Raw genomic sequence first — 16,581 nt, forward strand, 5'->3', positions numbered from 1 at the left:
AGCTTTAAGGGGTCGGGTAAAACGGCATAGCCAGCTTGGTTTAATTTTATATTTTAGCATATACTTTTTCTGTAGGATTTATTTTTGCTGGCATCCTGTCCCAAGTCCTCAGAATGGGCTGTGTAACAAAGTTAAATGAAAATAAAACAAGACAAAATGCAAACTTTTGCTCCCTTGGAAAAACATGCAGTGGGGAGGGCACAAAAACTGGAGGATTGTTCCCATACCCCTGTCTGGATATCCTACATGGCTGTGCCATGTGTGACCAGGTCCACACTGCAACACAAGCAGTGCCAAGTGCTATATTCCTGCACCAGAGAACTTCAGCTATTGGGCCATACAGAAATGTAATAAATAAAAGAAATATTTTTTTTGTTAATTAGTTAAAAGCATTTTTACCTCACTTTTCAGCTGGAAGTATGCCCAGAGGGGCTTATGTATGATCAATGTCCCTGCCTGTAGGTTTACAATCAAAAAGTCACAACACAAAAGGAAAAAGGTATGGGGAGGGAAGAGGAAAAAAGCAACTCAGGCACCAATTCTAAAAGTTAAACACCAGTTCTTATAATGACCAGCTGGAATGGAAACAGTTCAGAGAGAAGAAGTTTGATTGAGCTGGTCTTTCAGTAAAGCCGATGAAATGGCCGCACTGCCTATCTATCCCTCTGCTGCAGCCTGATGGAATGGCTGCTGCTCAATGACAGCTGAGGGAGGGAAGGTCTGAAAGGTAGAAGGTTTGACCAGCTTCAGCACAGTCTACCAATATTGCTGACATATGAACAAAGGAAGCTACCTTATACTGACTCAGACTCTTGGTCCAGTATTGACAGCTATGACTGGCAGCAACTCTCCATAGTCTCAGATAGAGATTTTCCCCATGACCTCATCAGTTTAACAAGAGATGCCAGGAACTGAACCTGGGGCTTCAAGGATGCAAAGCATGTGCTCTACCATGGAGATATGGCCTACCCCACAAGTCTGCATAGCTCTCCTAACCTGCTCCAGTATAAACTGCATCTGTTCTAATCTAAAAACAGTCAATCTCACACCTCAAAGGCCTAACCTGTGATGGTATCTTATCTGGTTTTATTGTATTCTTATTCTGTGGTTTTATTTTTCTCATGTGCCTTTCCTGTAAAGGTAGCTTTGAATATGTCTTATAAGAGGGGCTAACAAGCTTATGTATAAATAAATATACATTAAAACTGTTCTTTAGTTTGAATCGTTGGCTGATCCTTCTCAGAAGATAGGAAACTTGTTGCAGTTAGGTCCTGGGTTGTTGTTTGGGAGTAAGGGTACAAGGAGAGGAAAACAAAGTCCCTGCATATAGCTTCAGAAGGCAAACGCGTTTGTTGTCCTCAGGGACAAAGGCATCTTTGGAGGGCAGGGAGGGGCAACTAGGGCACCACCACCACCACCCCAACAAGATAACAACAAGAAGACAGTTCACTGACTATTTACAGGTTCTACAGCAGAGATAACAGCAGCCACCTTGCCACCTTTTCTACAGAGGATACCTAGGAATTACACAACTGTCAAACTGGCAAGAGACAAATAGCCATGCAGGGGCAAGCCACCCATGGCATATGTAAGCACAACAAATCAAGGAGATACTTACAACTCTGCAGGGAGAAATGTTTCTTGTCAGCAGAAGGCGATGCCATTCCCAGTACTAAAGGCTCCGTGTGACCCAACAAGTACTGAATAGAACGGAGCTGGAAACAGGGATCAGCCAGCAGCACAGCTGTTGCCCGTTCAGCCCTGGAAAGACAGACAGACAGACAAACAGACAGACACTCTTTTGAATATGCCTTGCCTGGAATGGCAGCACATTCCATGGCTCCCAGCAATTCCTGTGTGCAATAAGGATGTTTTGTCACAGCTAGGAGAAAAGACGTTCTTCTCAGGCCTTTAAGGCAATGAGGCCATCCCCGGCTCCTCCCACTGCTCACTGGTGCACTAGTACAGCAAAGAAAGGTGTGGGCACATGACCTGGTTTGCAAGTCACAGCAGCAAAATGTGGGTAAATCAATCCACGATTTGCAGGGATGTGCAGAGCATGTAAGTCGTTTCCAGTTTGAACAAACACACTGTTCGTAAGTTGTTAGCATGACATCCAAACCCAGACACCCTGGGTTGTTTATGGGTTAAACAACCCAGAGTTAACCCATGGTTTGCTGTAGGGTTAACTCTGGGTTAATTAATCATTTGCCACAGTGACATGTGAATGGCTATGGCAATGGCAAAAGAAAGGGGGAAGAGTTAGCAGGTTAGAGATTCCCCAATAGGCTTTATGGAGCCCATATGCTGCCTGTTGAGAAACAAGGGTCAAGGGGCGAGTCTAATTTTTAAGGACACCTGGAACCCCCTCTTCAGCAGAACTGGAGTTCTCAAAGTTTAGTACATTTGAAAGGCCCATCCATCCTAACATAATTTTAGCTATTTCCTAGGAGAAGGATGCCCCATAAAACTGGGGACAACTCAATTCTGCAAGCTATTTCTTTAGAATCCAATTATATGTGTAAAGACACACACACAGAAGCCTAATAAGCAGAAACAATTCTGGCTCATTTGCGTCTCACACAATCAGAGAAAAAATATTCTCCAAAAGGTACAGCATTCTGGCAAATTAAACAGGCCTTGAACAGCAGACATTTTATTCTTCATTTGATTGATATTTGACTCAAGAGTGAAAGGCAACTGCTTAGCAACTGGATCGGTTTGACAGACTGCATTTGTTATACAAGCTCATGCCAGTGTATTCTGAACCACAGACTGTAAAAATAAGAGCGGATGCAGGGTGAACAGTCAGCAGAAAACCAGCAAGGAAGAGGAAAAGGTCTCTCCATACATTGTTGTGCATTTCAGCTCAATGACCAAAAAGTGGAGCCTCCTTGTATTCTGAGTACTTATTTCAGCAGTTTATTATCTCTGTAAGGGAGTTTATTATGACAACGAGCCAGTATTTAGGCCCAAAGTAGAGGTGATGGCAGCAGACCCACAGTTTGTGGGTGAGTATTAAAGTACATCATGGGTGGGAAGAGTGAGCTGAACTCCCAACTCTCCCCCACCAATTCCCCATCTCCAAACACCTCTTTTAGCCATTTCATCCCAGTACGGCTCTGGGATTAGTAATCCCTGCTGGGAGAAAAACAGCTTTAAAATGGTGTTAAGTGCAATAGCAATGTTACACTCCCCCTCCTCCTGTTGCACCTTAAAATCCCCGGGGACACCCCGTGCGCACGCACACACACACACCTGATGCTTTATAGGAATCAGTGCAACCCAGGATGGGTCCCCTGCCACTGTCATGTCTGGATATACCCTTAGACAATATGTAAATAAAGCATCAATTGCTAAGTAAAATGAGAATATACCAGTCCAAGTGGTTTACTTTGATAAAAGCGCACGTGCATGATATATAGATTCAAGCATCATTGCCACCATTTTGATGAGTGGGCAGTATGGCCCATGTGTCACAGGAGTGCCTCTCACACGGTCCTTGACAACTGGCCACCTACTGTTGCCTGGGATACCCTCCTTCACCTGCACTCAGCCTGCTTCACAGTCCAAGGCCAAACAGGGATGGGGTGGGGGGAGAGAGAGTGCTCTGCTAGGCCAGTGGCAGCCCCTCTTAGGGAAGATTTTCTATGTCTCTCTCCCCAAGGTGAACTGAAATAAGCTGTTACAACAGAGGAGTCTTGGTCAGGGTCACCCTAGAAACAGAGAAGAGCTGCAGCAGAGGCAGATGAAGCAGAGGTGACACAGAGCTTTTATCCTGCAATTGAGAATGCTCCTTCACAGAAGTCTGCAGCCTCTTTATAGGACACCATGAACCTCCAAGGCATCTCCTGCACTAAATGCCCTTTGTTCCATTTTTAAATAGATCGCAGATAATGAGCTATCAAATTACCCCACTGTGTTCCGCTTCAGTTTCCTCCGTGAAAAGAGGAAAAGTGGCAAGAAGAGGAGCGAGATCAATGCAACATAATGGAAGACTCAGATATGGGGAGAAGAAGGGGGAAGGGTACCGCAGGGCTCAGTCCTGGGCCCAGTGCTCTTCAACATTTGCATTGATTACTTGGAGGAGGAGGTGCAGGGAATGCTGATCAAATTTGCAAATGACACAAAATTGGGCGGGATAGCTAATACGTTGGAAGACAGAAACAAAATTCAAAGTGATCTGGATAGATTGGAGAGCTGGGCAGAAAACAACAGAATGACATTTAATAGGGATAAATGCCACGTTCTGCACCTAGGAAAAAGAAACCAAATGCACAGTTACAAGATGGGGGATACGTGGCTCAACAACACTACAAGCGAGAAGGATCTTGGAATTGTTGTTGATCACAAGCTGAATGAGAGCCAACAATGTGATGTGGCTGCAAAAAAGGCAAATGCTCTTTTAGGCTGCATTAATAGAAGCATAGCTTCCAAATCCCGGGAAGTACTAGTTCCCCTCTACTCAGCACTGGTTAGGCCTCATCTGGAGTACTGTGTCCAGTTCCGGGCACCACACTTTAAGAAGGATGCAGACAAACTGGAGAGGGTTCAGAGGAGGGCAACAAAGATGATCAGGGGACTGGAAACAAAGCCCTATGAAGAGAGATGCAAAGAACTGGGCCTGTTTAGCCTTGAGAAGAGAAGACTGAGGGGAGACATGATAGCACTCTTCAAGTACTTGAAAGGCTGTCACAGAGAGGAAGGCCAGGATCTCTTCTCGATCATCCCAGAGTGCAGGACACGGAATAATGGGCTCAAGTTACAGGAAGCCAGATTCCAGCTGAACATCAGGAGAAACTTCCTAACTGTTAGAGCAATACGACAATGGAGCCAATTCCCTAGGGAGGTGGTGGGCTCTCCCACACTGGAGGAATTCAAGACGAGGCTGGACAGCCATCTGTCGGGGATGCTCTGACTTGGATTCCTGCATTGAGCAGGGGGTTGGACTCAATGGCCTTGTAGGCCCCTTCCAACCCTACTATTCTATGATTCTGTGAAGGGGAGGGGAGAAAGGAAGCAGGTGAAAAAGGGAGTCGTTGTGATCCTGCATTTAAAATGGAAGCAGAAAGTTCCATTTTAAATGCAGGATTTTAGGGTGGTGTAGAGATGCCCTAGATCAGGCTCACTTTTGGCAGGGGGAGTGACACAGTTGTAACTGCTCTGAGCTGCAGTAACACCAAGGGTGGGGAGAGTGAAGGGCCTGGACAGAGAGCAAGAGTTAGGGGAGGGGGCGTTAGCCCTGGATAACTAGGGCTGTCCCTCTGCTTTGCACCGCCCACCCCTCCCATCTGCAGAGTGACCTGCCTCATGACCAAGAGACACCGTTATTTATTTATAGACAAAAAGGTGAGAGGAAAGAGAGAGGACTGTTCTGAAGGGGCAAAATGATTGAAAGTGAACTTTAAATGGCTTCAAGCTACACCATAGGGATTAAAAAGAACAAAAAACCCTTTCTCCCTGACTCATCCTCATACAGGCTACACACAGCACTAAAAATGGGTGGGAAAGACAGGGGCCAATTTTAGGAATGGAAAGCTGTACAAACACTGCAAAGGAAGTCAACAACTTATCCATCAAATAAATAAATGAAGTGAAAACATACATAAAACGTAACATATAAAACAAAAAAGCCAACAGGGATGCACTCTCTAACACCCTTCAACATGTTTACTAATGGCCCACCAGCCCTTTTAGATCAGTCACCAGATTCTGCAGTATCTTTACATGGCTCAGGTTCAATAAATGACTTTTATCTGCTGACCTAGTCCTACTAACACCTGCAAGAGACATGAAAATATCAGAAAGCCAGTGCAAGAAGCTGAGGTTGTTCATAATGGGGGAGAACCTAAAAATCATGGCTGCTTATGATTTACAGAGGAACAGACGTTGAACACACCCTAAATTATGTGGCACTCAGCCCTCATAGTTAATATATCAAAAAATTCAAGATCAGCTATTAAAGCCATTCAACTATTCAGCGTTAAGGCTATTTAAGAATAGGTATTCAAAACTTGTGCTACTTCCTCCTACCCTTTCCATTCAAAGAAGTTGACATGTGGTAAGGAAGGGCAGCCTTAACAGGAACACAGTAATTGGGATAACCCCCCTCCCCACAGAATGCTTATACCTTTAAGTTTCACAGGTACATGGGAACATTTACAACAGGAGGAACTTTTCCATTTGCTTTTACCATACCCTGAACCACCAACCCGAAAAGCTAAATTTTTCATGTTTCCTAAAAGAAAACAAACCTTACTTCATCACAAAGCATTACAAGAGATGTCTCATCACTACAGGGCTGCATGCTCCCACAACCAGCAACGTAAGCAGTCAAAATAAGACAAGCAGCCTAGTTGGACACAGAACTGAACAGAGGAATTTTATTTTAGCAACAGGCTACTCTACTGAACAGCCCTCCACAAAATTATTAGAATAGCTGACAACCAAACAAAAGTGAAATGTAGAAAAAAAATGGAATCTCGAAAAGGGACTGTGTGACTACAGTCACAAGGAACAGTGGCCCTCTTCATGTATGCCTCTATGTGTACACAAAACACATGGTGGGCACAGTGCTACATAGCACTGCCTCTGTCTCCAAAGTTGCTGTGCCCCTGATATCTGCACATGGGGTGTGATGTCTGCAAAGGGGTGTCTGTGCAAGCTCTGCTGTATGTGTGTAGGTGTTACATCTGATCAGGATCCTCTAACTGTGCAGGGGTCTCAAGCATACGGACCACCTACTCACATACAACTGTAAGCCCTCCTTTTCAGATGCCCTAATCAAGGTGGGGATGTTGGAGATGTGACAACATTAAGAGCAGAGCCAGAAAGGTACAGTCCTGTCTTGCGTCCCTCACCCCACCCCACCCCCGCCATGTCTAGAGTACACATGGAGGCACATACCAAGTGACCTAGGTTAATTCAACATTTTGAGTATGGACTTTGCAGACAGGCTGCCAGGGGAGAGAATAAGATGAAGAAAAACTGTGTGCTCCTACATCCAAAAGTAGTAGAAGTGCAAAGCAAGATAGTTCTATAAACTTTCAGATGGTGGGTAGATTCTCAATGAAAAATTATGAGGAAAGATTCACAAACAATATGCAACTTGCACAGAAATAGAAAAACATGAATGTAGAGGACTTGGGTTTCACCAGAGGGATCCAGTCCCATCAAAAGTATATACATATTATATTTGATCTCCTGACTAAGCTGGATGTCCTAAGTCTGACCTAAAAGCTAGCACAAGCCTGTTTCAAAAGGCTTGCAAAATGCTGGTTGAAGTTTCCAGCTTCAGGCACACAGGATCTTATTGCCTATATAATCAAAGTTTACTCTAGCTGGAGGTTGTTGTTCAGTCGTTAAGTCATGTCCGACTCTTCATGACCCCATGGACCATAGCACGCCAGGCCTTCCTGTGCTCCGCTCTCTCCCGGAGTGTGCTCAAGTCCATATTCACTGCATCGGTGATGCTATCTAGCTATCTCATCCTCTGCCATCCCCTTCTTCTTTTGCCTTCAATCTTTCCCAGCATCAGGGTCTTTTCCAAGGAGTTTTCTCTTTGCATTAGGTGGCCAAAATATTTGAGCTTCAGCTTCAGTATCTGTCCTTCCACTGAGCACTCAGGGTTGATTTCCTTTAGGATTGACTGATTTGACCTCCTTGCAGTCCAGGGGACTTGTAAGAGTCTTCTCCAACACCACAGTTCGAAAGCATCAATTCTTCGGTGCTCAGCCTTCCTTATAGTCCAGCTCTCACAGCCATATGTTGCTACTGGGAAAACCATAGCTTTGATTATACAAACCTTTGTCGGCAAGGTGATGTCTCTGCTTCTTACTATGCTATCTAGGTGTGCCATAGCTTTCCTCCCAAGGAGCAAGTGTCTTTTAATTTCATGGCTACAGTCATCGTCTGCAGTGATCTTGGAGCCCAAGAAAGTAAAATCTGTCACTGCTTCCATTTCTTCCCCTTCTATATGCTAGGAAGTGATGGGGCCAGATGCCATGATCTTAGTTTTGTTAATGTTGAGTTTCAAACCAGCTTTTGCACTCTCCACTTTCACCCTCCACAAGAGGCTCTTTAGATCCTCTTTGCTTTCTGCCATTAGGGTGGTATCGTCTGCGTATCTGAGGTTGTTGATAATCCTCCCGGCAATCTTACTGTTTCCTAAATAGAATAGTCTAGCAAAAAGCTTTTCTTAGATCATGCACTGATCAAAAGGTATGTCTGAAGAAAGACAGCATGAAACTGGACTATTCTTCTAAAACTATTATTTCACCTAGTTAGAGAGCTGAGCACTACATCCTCGAATATTCTGACCAAACAAAAAGCATTGTTCAGGCTTCTTGCTCAAGACAAAAAATGCTTCTTAATAGTAATTTGCTAATTATTGTTCTTTGAGTTTTATGTTTTGTGCACGTTCTTGTTTGTAATTTTAGTATGTAACCTGAAAGCTGACCTGTGTGCTCCAAACCAGGATACAGACTGGTGCCACAAACCTGAAAAGTATTCATTAGCTAGCTCTGCAGTATATCATTTTAAACGAGGCTCACCAAAACTTAACTGAACCTCCAGGCTGATCTATGTCTATGTGAAGGAAATAAGAAGATCTGTGCTGAATAAGACCACAGGCCTGCCTAATCCAGCATTCTGTTCACACATCGGCCAACCAGATGCCTCTGGGAAGGCCACAAGCAGGGCTATATCACAGAAGGGAAATTCCAGGGGATGCAGGTCAGGAAGCCTCAAGACCCAAGGCCATGAGAACATGCCACCTTTCCAACATCATTCTAGAAGAAGTTTCTCCTTGTCAACATTTCTCATGTTAATGAAATATTCTCACCTGTCACATTATTGAAGGTTGACCATGGGACACTTGGATATAATGGTAGAACTGAAGGAAAGGGCTGGGCAAAATGGTCAAAGCTATCAGTGCACATCCCACAACTGGGATCAAAGGGACAGACAGAAGCTCTTGCATCAGCCCCCTACAGCAACCTTCCCCAACTTGGTGCTCTCCAGAAGTGTTGACTACAACTCCCATCATTGCCAGCTGGGGCTGATGGGGGTTGTAGTCCCACACGCCTGGAGGGCACCAGGTTGGGGAAGGCTGTTCTAGAGGCAAGCTAGTACATTTCAGGCAGCAAGACGGAGGTGGCGCTGATGGTTCCTGCTATCATAGAAAATAGCAATTTCAGTTCTTGTAACAAGCCATGTGCCTGCCTACTGGGAAACAGCCCACACATCCTATGCTTTGCTTTATGGCTGTGCAGAGTTGCCAGTAGGGATGACTGCTGTGTGGCACCCCTTTCCTCCAGGTAAAAACAAGGCGATGTCAACATTCCGCAATAGTCTTCTTAAGTACTTTGTCAAAGGCAAAATGATCAAGTACGCGAAGTGGTACAGCAAACACTGTAGGGAGGAGGGGGCTGAGCTGTCTCCTGAGCAATATTAGACACCCTCCTTACAAAGTAAGGAAAGCGCCACCCATATTTGAGAGGAGAAGTACCACGCGACCACGGTGCTGCCAAAAGACCGCTCTCCTGAAGGCAAAGGAAAGTCTCCCAACAATATCAGGGAGAGCAACATGACTGCTTTAAACTGTTATAAGTGCCGGGCATATCACATCTTCTTGTCCTTTTATCCATCCAGCAACATAGACATGGCAGTAGCCTCCTGCTTCAACCACACAGTGCCACTTATGGCTGCCATGACATAGCAGATGAAGACAAACATGTAACAGCTGACAACTATGTCCCAAGGATGAGGGAATGATACAGAGGGATCAGTCATCTCCAAAGGAGGTTGTAACGTACAAGTGACGTCTGGGATGATATCTGTAGAAAGAGGGTGTGCTTAGCTGCTCAAAGCCTCAAATATATAGAGCCTCACAGGTGTTCAGGACTTGTATTCCTTACAGGGGAATCTGCAAAAAGAAACTGGCTCTGTGAAGGACTATCTGTGATACTTCTACCATTGTGTAAAGTTATGCATATGAAACAATACACACGTGCAGAAACAGACATACATAGACCTCAAATAATTGCAGAAGTGAGCTAACAGTAGCTCTCTTGGTTCATATTTTGTTGAATTTCAGCCTTTCTGTTGAGGAATCTTATATCATTCCAGAAACCATTTGATGCTTTAATGGGCCCACTGTATTTTGCTAATAGGTTTTGTGTTGTTTTCTCCATTTGCTGTGACTGAAAAGCTCAGTATAGCTTGAAAAATTGTAGGTGGAAAGTCCAATTTAGGCAAGTTTGGCCTAATGGAATTACAACCCGCAGATCTCTTCCTGTTGGCTGAAACTAATTGAAATTAATTGAATTACTCTTCCTGCTCAGTTTCACACATAGCAGAGGCTTAGTTCTCACTACGGTGGTAAACACGGTTTTGGAAGTCTCACTTCAGAGTACCTTTGAGGGCTCATATATGCTTCCCTGCACATGGAAAGTGAACAGGTCATGGAGTGTCAGGGGTGCCTCTGCGCATAGGCAGTGGCAGAGTAGCTCAGGTTACGAAGAGGAACCACAAAACATGGGGGAGGAACTTTCCCAGACTCTTTCAGACAGGGAGAGACAGACTCTTCAGGTTTCAAAAGTCCAGCTAGAGAGGACCTCTCTTCACACACCCCTGTGAGAGATAGCGAACAGGGAGAGGTGGGGCTTGGAGAGCCTGAGATTCTTAAACACCAGGCGCAGACGCAGAGCCAAAAGAGAGATGGCGGGGCGGAGCTTAAGCCTCCCAGCGGGAACAACTACACATAGAGACCTCATGAGATAGAGGGAGATTCCCCCCTTAAGTTAGGAAAGCATGCCCACCTTTTCTCAAACGGTGGGCAACTTTCAACCTTTGTAGCTTCCCCTCTGAACTCCCTGAAGGCATTTCTTTTGCAGACTGTGAGTTACTGACAATGTGCATCTGTATGACCCATTGAAGTAAAAGGATTAAAGAGCAGTGGATAGAAGCCTCTTGTCTGTGTTTTGATTTGGCTATTTGAAGTTCAGCAGGGACAAAAGGGAACCCTGACATGGAGAAGGCTAGCCCTTCTTCCTGACATGCTACTTTTCCATGTGCATAATTTTTTTCCCTAGGGACGAGCAGTCAATTGTGTAAATCCGCACTTGTTTTCTGACGTGGCGTAGCCCAGAGTTAATTTTTTCATCTCAGCAGCAGGTTTTAGCCCAATGACATTCATGCCCACTTTATTATGTTTCGTGGGAAATGGCAGGTTCACAGACGTAGCCAGGTCAGACCTCAATTATTGCTGAATATATAGATTACAGATGGAACAGGTCGTCTTGCAAGTTTTGTTGCTCTGTGTCATTCATTTTTTGAAGACGCATGTTTGACACTGGCCCTCAGCAATGGTTTCATTTCCCTATAAAATATACTTCAAGATCAAAGAGGAGAAAGTCATTCATTTACCGCTTGCTTTAAGGCAAATTTCACACAGGGGATACTCTGTGTTCTATTCTGGAGTTACAATTTAAAGAAGACATTGACAAATGGGAAAAGGAGGAACAATGAGAACACTGAAAGATCTTGAAGACAATTCAATGTGAGGAAAATTGGAAGGCAATTGCTATGTTTTGCAAGAAGAGAATTGATACTGCAGATATTTGAAAGGTTCTCACAAAGAAGAACACTGGTTTGCCACATTTACTGAGGGCTGAACAAGAAGAACTTTAAATTATAGGAAGGCTGTTGTTTGAATTAAACATTTGGGAATCTGTCCTAACCCTGCTTAGTTAAGTTATAAGTCTCTGTCATTTGACATTTTCATAGACCATCTGTCACTGATACTCTGTGTATAAGGCAGTAGTCTTCACCCTTTTTAGACCCAGGACACTTTACTCTCAACTTAAAGAACGCCCCCCTTTAAAAAAAAAACATACACAGCCGGGGTGCACAACCTTTCTAGTCCCAAGGGCAAAGGCATAAACATGCACATACAGACACTCCTAATACAGGTAACTCCTTCCCAGCTGCTAGCAACAACAGGGAAAGAGTAATCTGCAAGAGTAATCTGGAGCAGTATCTGCTTCAGTGATCCTCATCCAGATTACTCTTTCCTCACTGTTAGCAATTGACAATACTGATGGTGGCAGAAGTGGTGATGGCAGCAGCGGCAGCAGCCACATCTACAACAGCACAATCAGTGGGAAATAGGTGGTGGGGGGGGAGAATTTGGTGGGAGGTTCAGGGCACCCATGAGCCACAGTTTGTACACTCCAATATACAGTCTGTCAGACTTTCCTTCCCTTAAAAAAAACCATTAAAAGGGGGAAATAGAAGGGCTGCCACTAATGCAACCCCCCTACTTATGTCAGACTCAGTTGAGGCTCATGAGTTGAAGACCAATAGTAGAAGGTGTACTGCTTGAACCAGATGATCAGTGGGACTCAGCCCAGCTCCGTGAAGGTAGGATCTAGGGCAGGCTTGGAGATCCCCTGGCCCACACAGAGTTCTTCATCTGGCCCTCCAGCTTCTTCTCCAGGTACTTCCCGCTCTCACAGCAGCGGAAAGCTCTTCTCTTACCAGAGTTAAGAGCTTTTCCCTATCAGGAAATACCCACTGGGAGCATTCACACGGAGGGTATGTTCACAAGAAAATGTTACCACAGAACATATCAAGAAAATCTATGAGGGTGGTCTTTTTCCAGCATACATTGTTGCGTAACTCTTGTTTCTCCCAGATTTCTCTTTATTACAACCTGAATTCTCTAGATCATGGCAGCAACAAATCAGAACACACAAAAATACAACATCCATATTAAATCATGCAAGAAAATAAAATATCCAAATGAAGAACATTTACATTACTATCTCCTTGGCATGACTCATTCCAATCTAGGAGTTTCACATTTGGGTGGTGGTGATCAAGGGATTTAGTATTTTTGTACAGAAAATTCCAGATGTAAGAACTAAACAGCAGAGGCCCAAAGAGCCAGCTGGTGCCTTGATTTTCAAACAAGTATGCAGACCAGCTGTCCTCACAATACATTTTTTTTAAATGAAAAGGCAATTATAACTGCACATAACCTGCACTGATTACTGGATCCTATGAAAATGAGGCAGTCACTGCTAGAGTTCACTGAGGGTGTGAAAAGCTGGTTATTAAATGGCAATTCCATATACTAACAAGCATAGTGCTGTCATAAGACTTTGATTCGCTGAGATGAGAGCAGAGCTATGACTAACTAATATGCTAATAGCCTGACATTGGAAATAATAAAACACACTTGGCAATTAACAGAAGATATACAGTATTTATTTGGATTTAGTCAGTTTACTGTGCAGTTGCCACACCAGCTTTCGGAAAGACAATTCTAGGCTTGGGCACATCACTTAAAGCAAACTGTGCCAATTCCCAATACATACAGTAAGGTACACAAAGCTACTTACTACTGATTTCTGTTTGTGAGCCGGTATTGGCTAGACCAGGAAAGCAGGCAGGAAATATGGTAAGGCATATAAACACAAGCCCTCAAAATCCTAATTCACCTCTCAATGTTTATTTTTCATGCGTAGGAGTGTGGGTGGTGAAATTATTCCTCTTTCCAAAAAAAAGAAAAGGGGGGGGAGAGGCAAACCCAGCTTTCCCCTTTCCCTTCAAGCTGGAACAAGGCATGGCCCTGCATCTTTTCATTTACCAGAGACCTTAGTTGTTTTTAGTGAAAATATCTAGAGCAACTTAGAACTTTGAAAACAGGGGTGGGAAACTTTGGAAGGTTGGGTTGCATCCCCCCCACACACGCAGGTATCAAAACTGGGGGAGGGGATAAAAAAAACCCAAACCCAAAATGACATCTGTAGCTTTTGGCACTCTGTACGAAAAATACAGAGTGCCAAAAGCTACAGAAAAATACTCTGGGTGAATGACTGGCTATGAAGGTGGTGCCGACGAGAGAGATTTGGATTCTGGGACCACGGGCTATACTTCCTGGAAGATGGGCTGTTGGCTAGGGATGGGTTGCACCTCACAAAGGCTGGAAAGAATGTGTTTGGCCACAGCATGAAGAACTTCATCAGGAGGGCTTTAAACTGAATCCTACGGGGAAGGGAGATGTAATGTTGGGGGTAACAATGGACATAGGCGCATGCACTGCAATGGAGAGAACAGCTCTGATAGCGCCCAATAATAGTCTTCAGACACATGTAGGAAGAAAGCCAGACTATGAAGCACATGGTCTTCGATGTCTATATACTAATGCCCAGAGTATGGGAAACAAACAGAACGAACTTGAACTCTTAATACAAGAGGGAAATTATGACCTGATAGGTATAACTGAGACTTGGTGGGATGACTCTCATGACTGGAATACAGCAATTGAAGGATATAACTTGTTCAAAAAGAACAGGAGGAACAGAAAGGGAGGTGGGGTTGCACTGTATGTGAAAAATACATATCTCTGCACAGAAATACAGGAGGAGGAGCTTGGTAGCCCCATCGAGAGCATCTGGATTGAAATAAATGGAGCAAAGAATAAAAGGAACCTGGTGGTCGGAGTCTACTACCGGCCACCGAATCAAGGAGAAGACAAGGATGAAAGTTTTGAAAAGCAAATAGCCAATGTTTTAAGGAAGCATGATGTAGTAGTAATGGGGGACTTCAATTTCCCCGATATTTGTTGGGAGACAAATTCTGCAAAACATGGCCCCTCCAGGAAATTCCTGACTTGTGTGGCGGATAACTTCCTCCTACAGAAAGTAGAGGAAGGAACTAGAGGATCGGCTATCCTTGACTTGATCCTAACCAACAGAGATGACTTAGTGGATCAAGTAGCAGTTACAGGAACTCTGGGGGAAAGCGACCATGTTGTACTTGAGTTCTTGGTTCTAAGGGAAACAAAAGCCGAGTGTAGTCAAATGCGTACCCTGGATTTTAGGAAAGCTGATTTTCATAAACTCAGAACAATGATCAGTAAGGTCCCATGGCAAGCGATGCTAGCGAGAAAAGGAGTCCAAGATGGGTGGGAGCTTTTAAAAAAGGAAATTCTCAAGGCACAATCACAAGCAATTCCAACAAGAAGAAAAGGTGGAAGACAACAGAAGAAGCCAATGTGGCTTCACAAAAAGCTTAGGGATGACCTGAAAACAAAAAAGGACACATATAGGAAGTGGCGAGAAGGCCAAGTAACAAAGGAAGAGTACAGGCAGAAAGCACAGAATTGCAGGGATGGCGTCAGGAAGGCTAAAGCTGAGAATGAGCTGAGGTTAGCAAGGGATGTTAAAAACAACAAAAAGGCTTTCTTCAGCTACGTGCATAGCAAAAGGCAGAGGAAAGAAATGGTGGTTCAGCTATTAAATAAGGATGGAAAAATGATAACAGATGACAAAGAAAAGGCAGAGGTGCTCAATTCCTACTTTGGCTCAGTCTTCTCCCAAAAGAGGGTCTATGACCCCCTTGGCAAAGGCGAAGTACAGGCTGAAGGGGCAGGATTGCAGCTTGAGATCGACAGGCATATGGTCAAGGAACACCTAATTACTTTGAATGAGTTCAAATCTCCAGGGCCAGATGAACTGCATCCTAGAGTCATAAAGGAACTGGCAGAAGAACTCTCAGAACCGCTGTCTATTCTCTTTGAGAAATCATGGAGGACGGGGGAAGTGCCAGATGACTGGAGGAGGGCTAACGTTGTCCCTATCTTCAAAAAGGGTAAAAAGGAGGAACCTGGGAACTACAGACCAGTCAGTCTGACATCAATCCCTGGGAAAATTCTGGAGCAGATCATAAAGCAATCCATCTGGAAGCACCTTGACAACAATGCCGTGATTACTCGAAGCCAACATGGATTTGTCAAAAACAAGTCCTGCCAGACAAATCTGATCTCATTTTTTGATCAAGTAACCTCCCTTGTAGACCGTGGGAATGCTGTAGACATCATATACCTCAACTTCAGCAAAGCTTTCGACAAAGTGCCCCATGATATCCTGATGAGCAAACTAGCTCGAAGTGGGCTAGATGAAACAATGATCCGGTCGATCCACAGTTGGCTACAGAATCGGACTCAAAGAGTGCTTATCAATGGGACCTTCTCAAGCTGGGGAGAGGTAACGAGTGGGGTACCGCAGGGCTCAGTCCTGGGCCCAGTGCTCTTCAACATTTGCATTAATGACTTGGAGGAGGAGGTGCAGGGAATGCTGATCAAATTTGCAGATGACACAAAATTGGGTGGGATAGCTAATACGTTGGAAGACAGAAACAAAATTCAAAGTGATCTGGACAGACTGGAGCGCTGAGCAGAAAACAACAGAATGGCATTTAATAGGGACAAATGCCAAGTTCTACACCTAGGAAAAAGAAACCAAATGCACAGTTACAAGATGGGGGATACGTGGCTCAACCACACTACGAGCGAGAAGGATCTTGGAATTGTTGTCGATCACAAGCTGAATATGAGCCAACAATGTGATGTGGCTGCAAAAAAGGCAAATGCTATTTTGGGCTGCATTCATAGAAGCATCGCTTCCAAATCCCGGGAAGTACTAGTTCCCCTCTACTCAGCACTGGTTAGGCCTCATCTAGAGTACTGTGTCCAGTTCCGGGCACCACACTTTAAGAAGGATGCAGACAAAC

The 16,581-nt window shown here is 44.3% G+C and overlaps 1 protein-coding gene across 2 annotated transcripts in view; it reads right to left on the reverse strand.

Moving 5' to 3' along the window:
• Nucleotides 1-16,581, reverse strand: part of RNF123 (ring finger protein 123) — a 122,259-nt gene that overhangs the window by 15,304 nt on the left and 90,374 nt on the right. For both annotated transcript variants that reach the window (XM_084839521.1, XM_084839522.1), the window contains exon 36: nt 1,619-1,761. In XM_084839521.1, the coding sequence (XP_084695647.1) occupies nt 1,619-1,761 (143 nt within the window). The remainder of the gene's footprint in view (nt 1-1,618; nt 1,762-16,581) is intronic.

The sequence above is a fragment of the Heloderma suspectum genome, chromosome 2, assembly GCF_057233095.1.
Source record: "Heloderma suspectum isolate Gila_16-S chromosome 2, 16-S_ref, whole genome shotgun sequence".
Taxonomy (NCBI): domain Eukaryota; kingdom Metazoa; phylum Chordata; class Lepidosauria; order Squamata; family Helodermatidae; genus Heloderma; species Heloderma suspectum.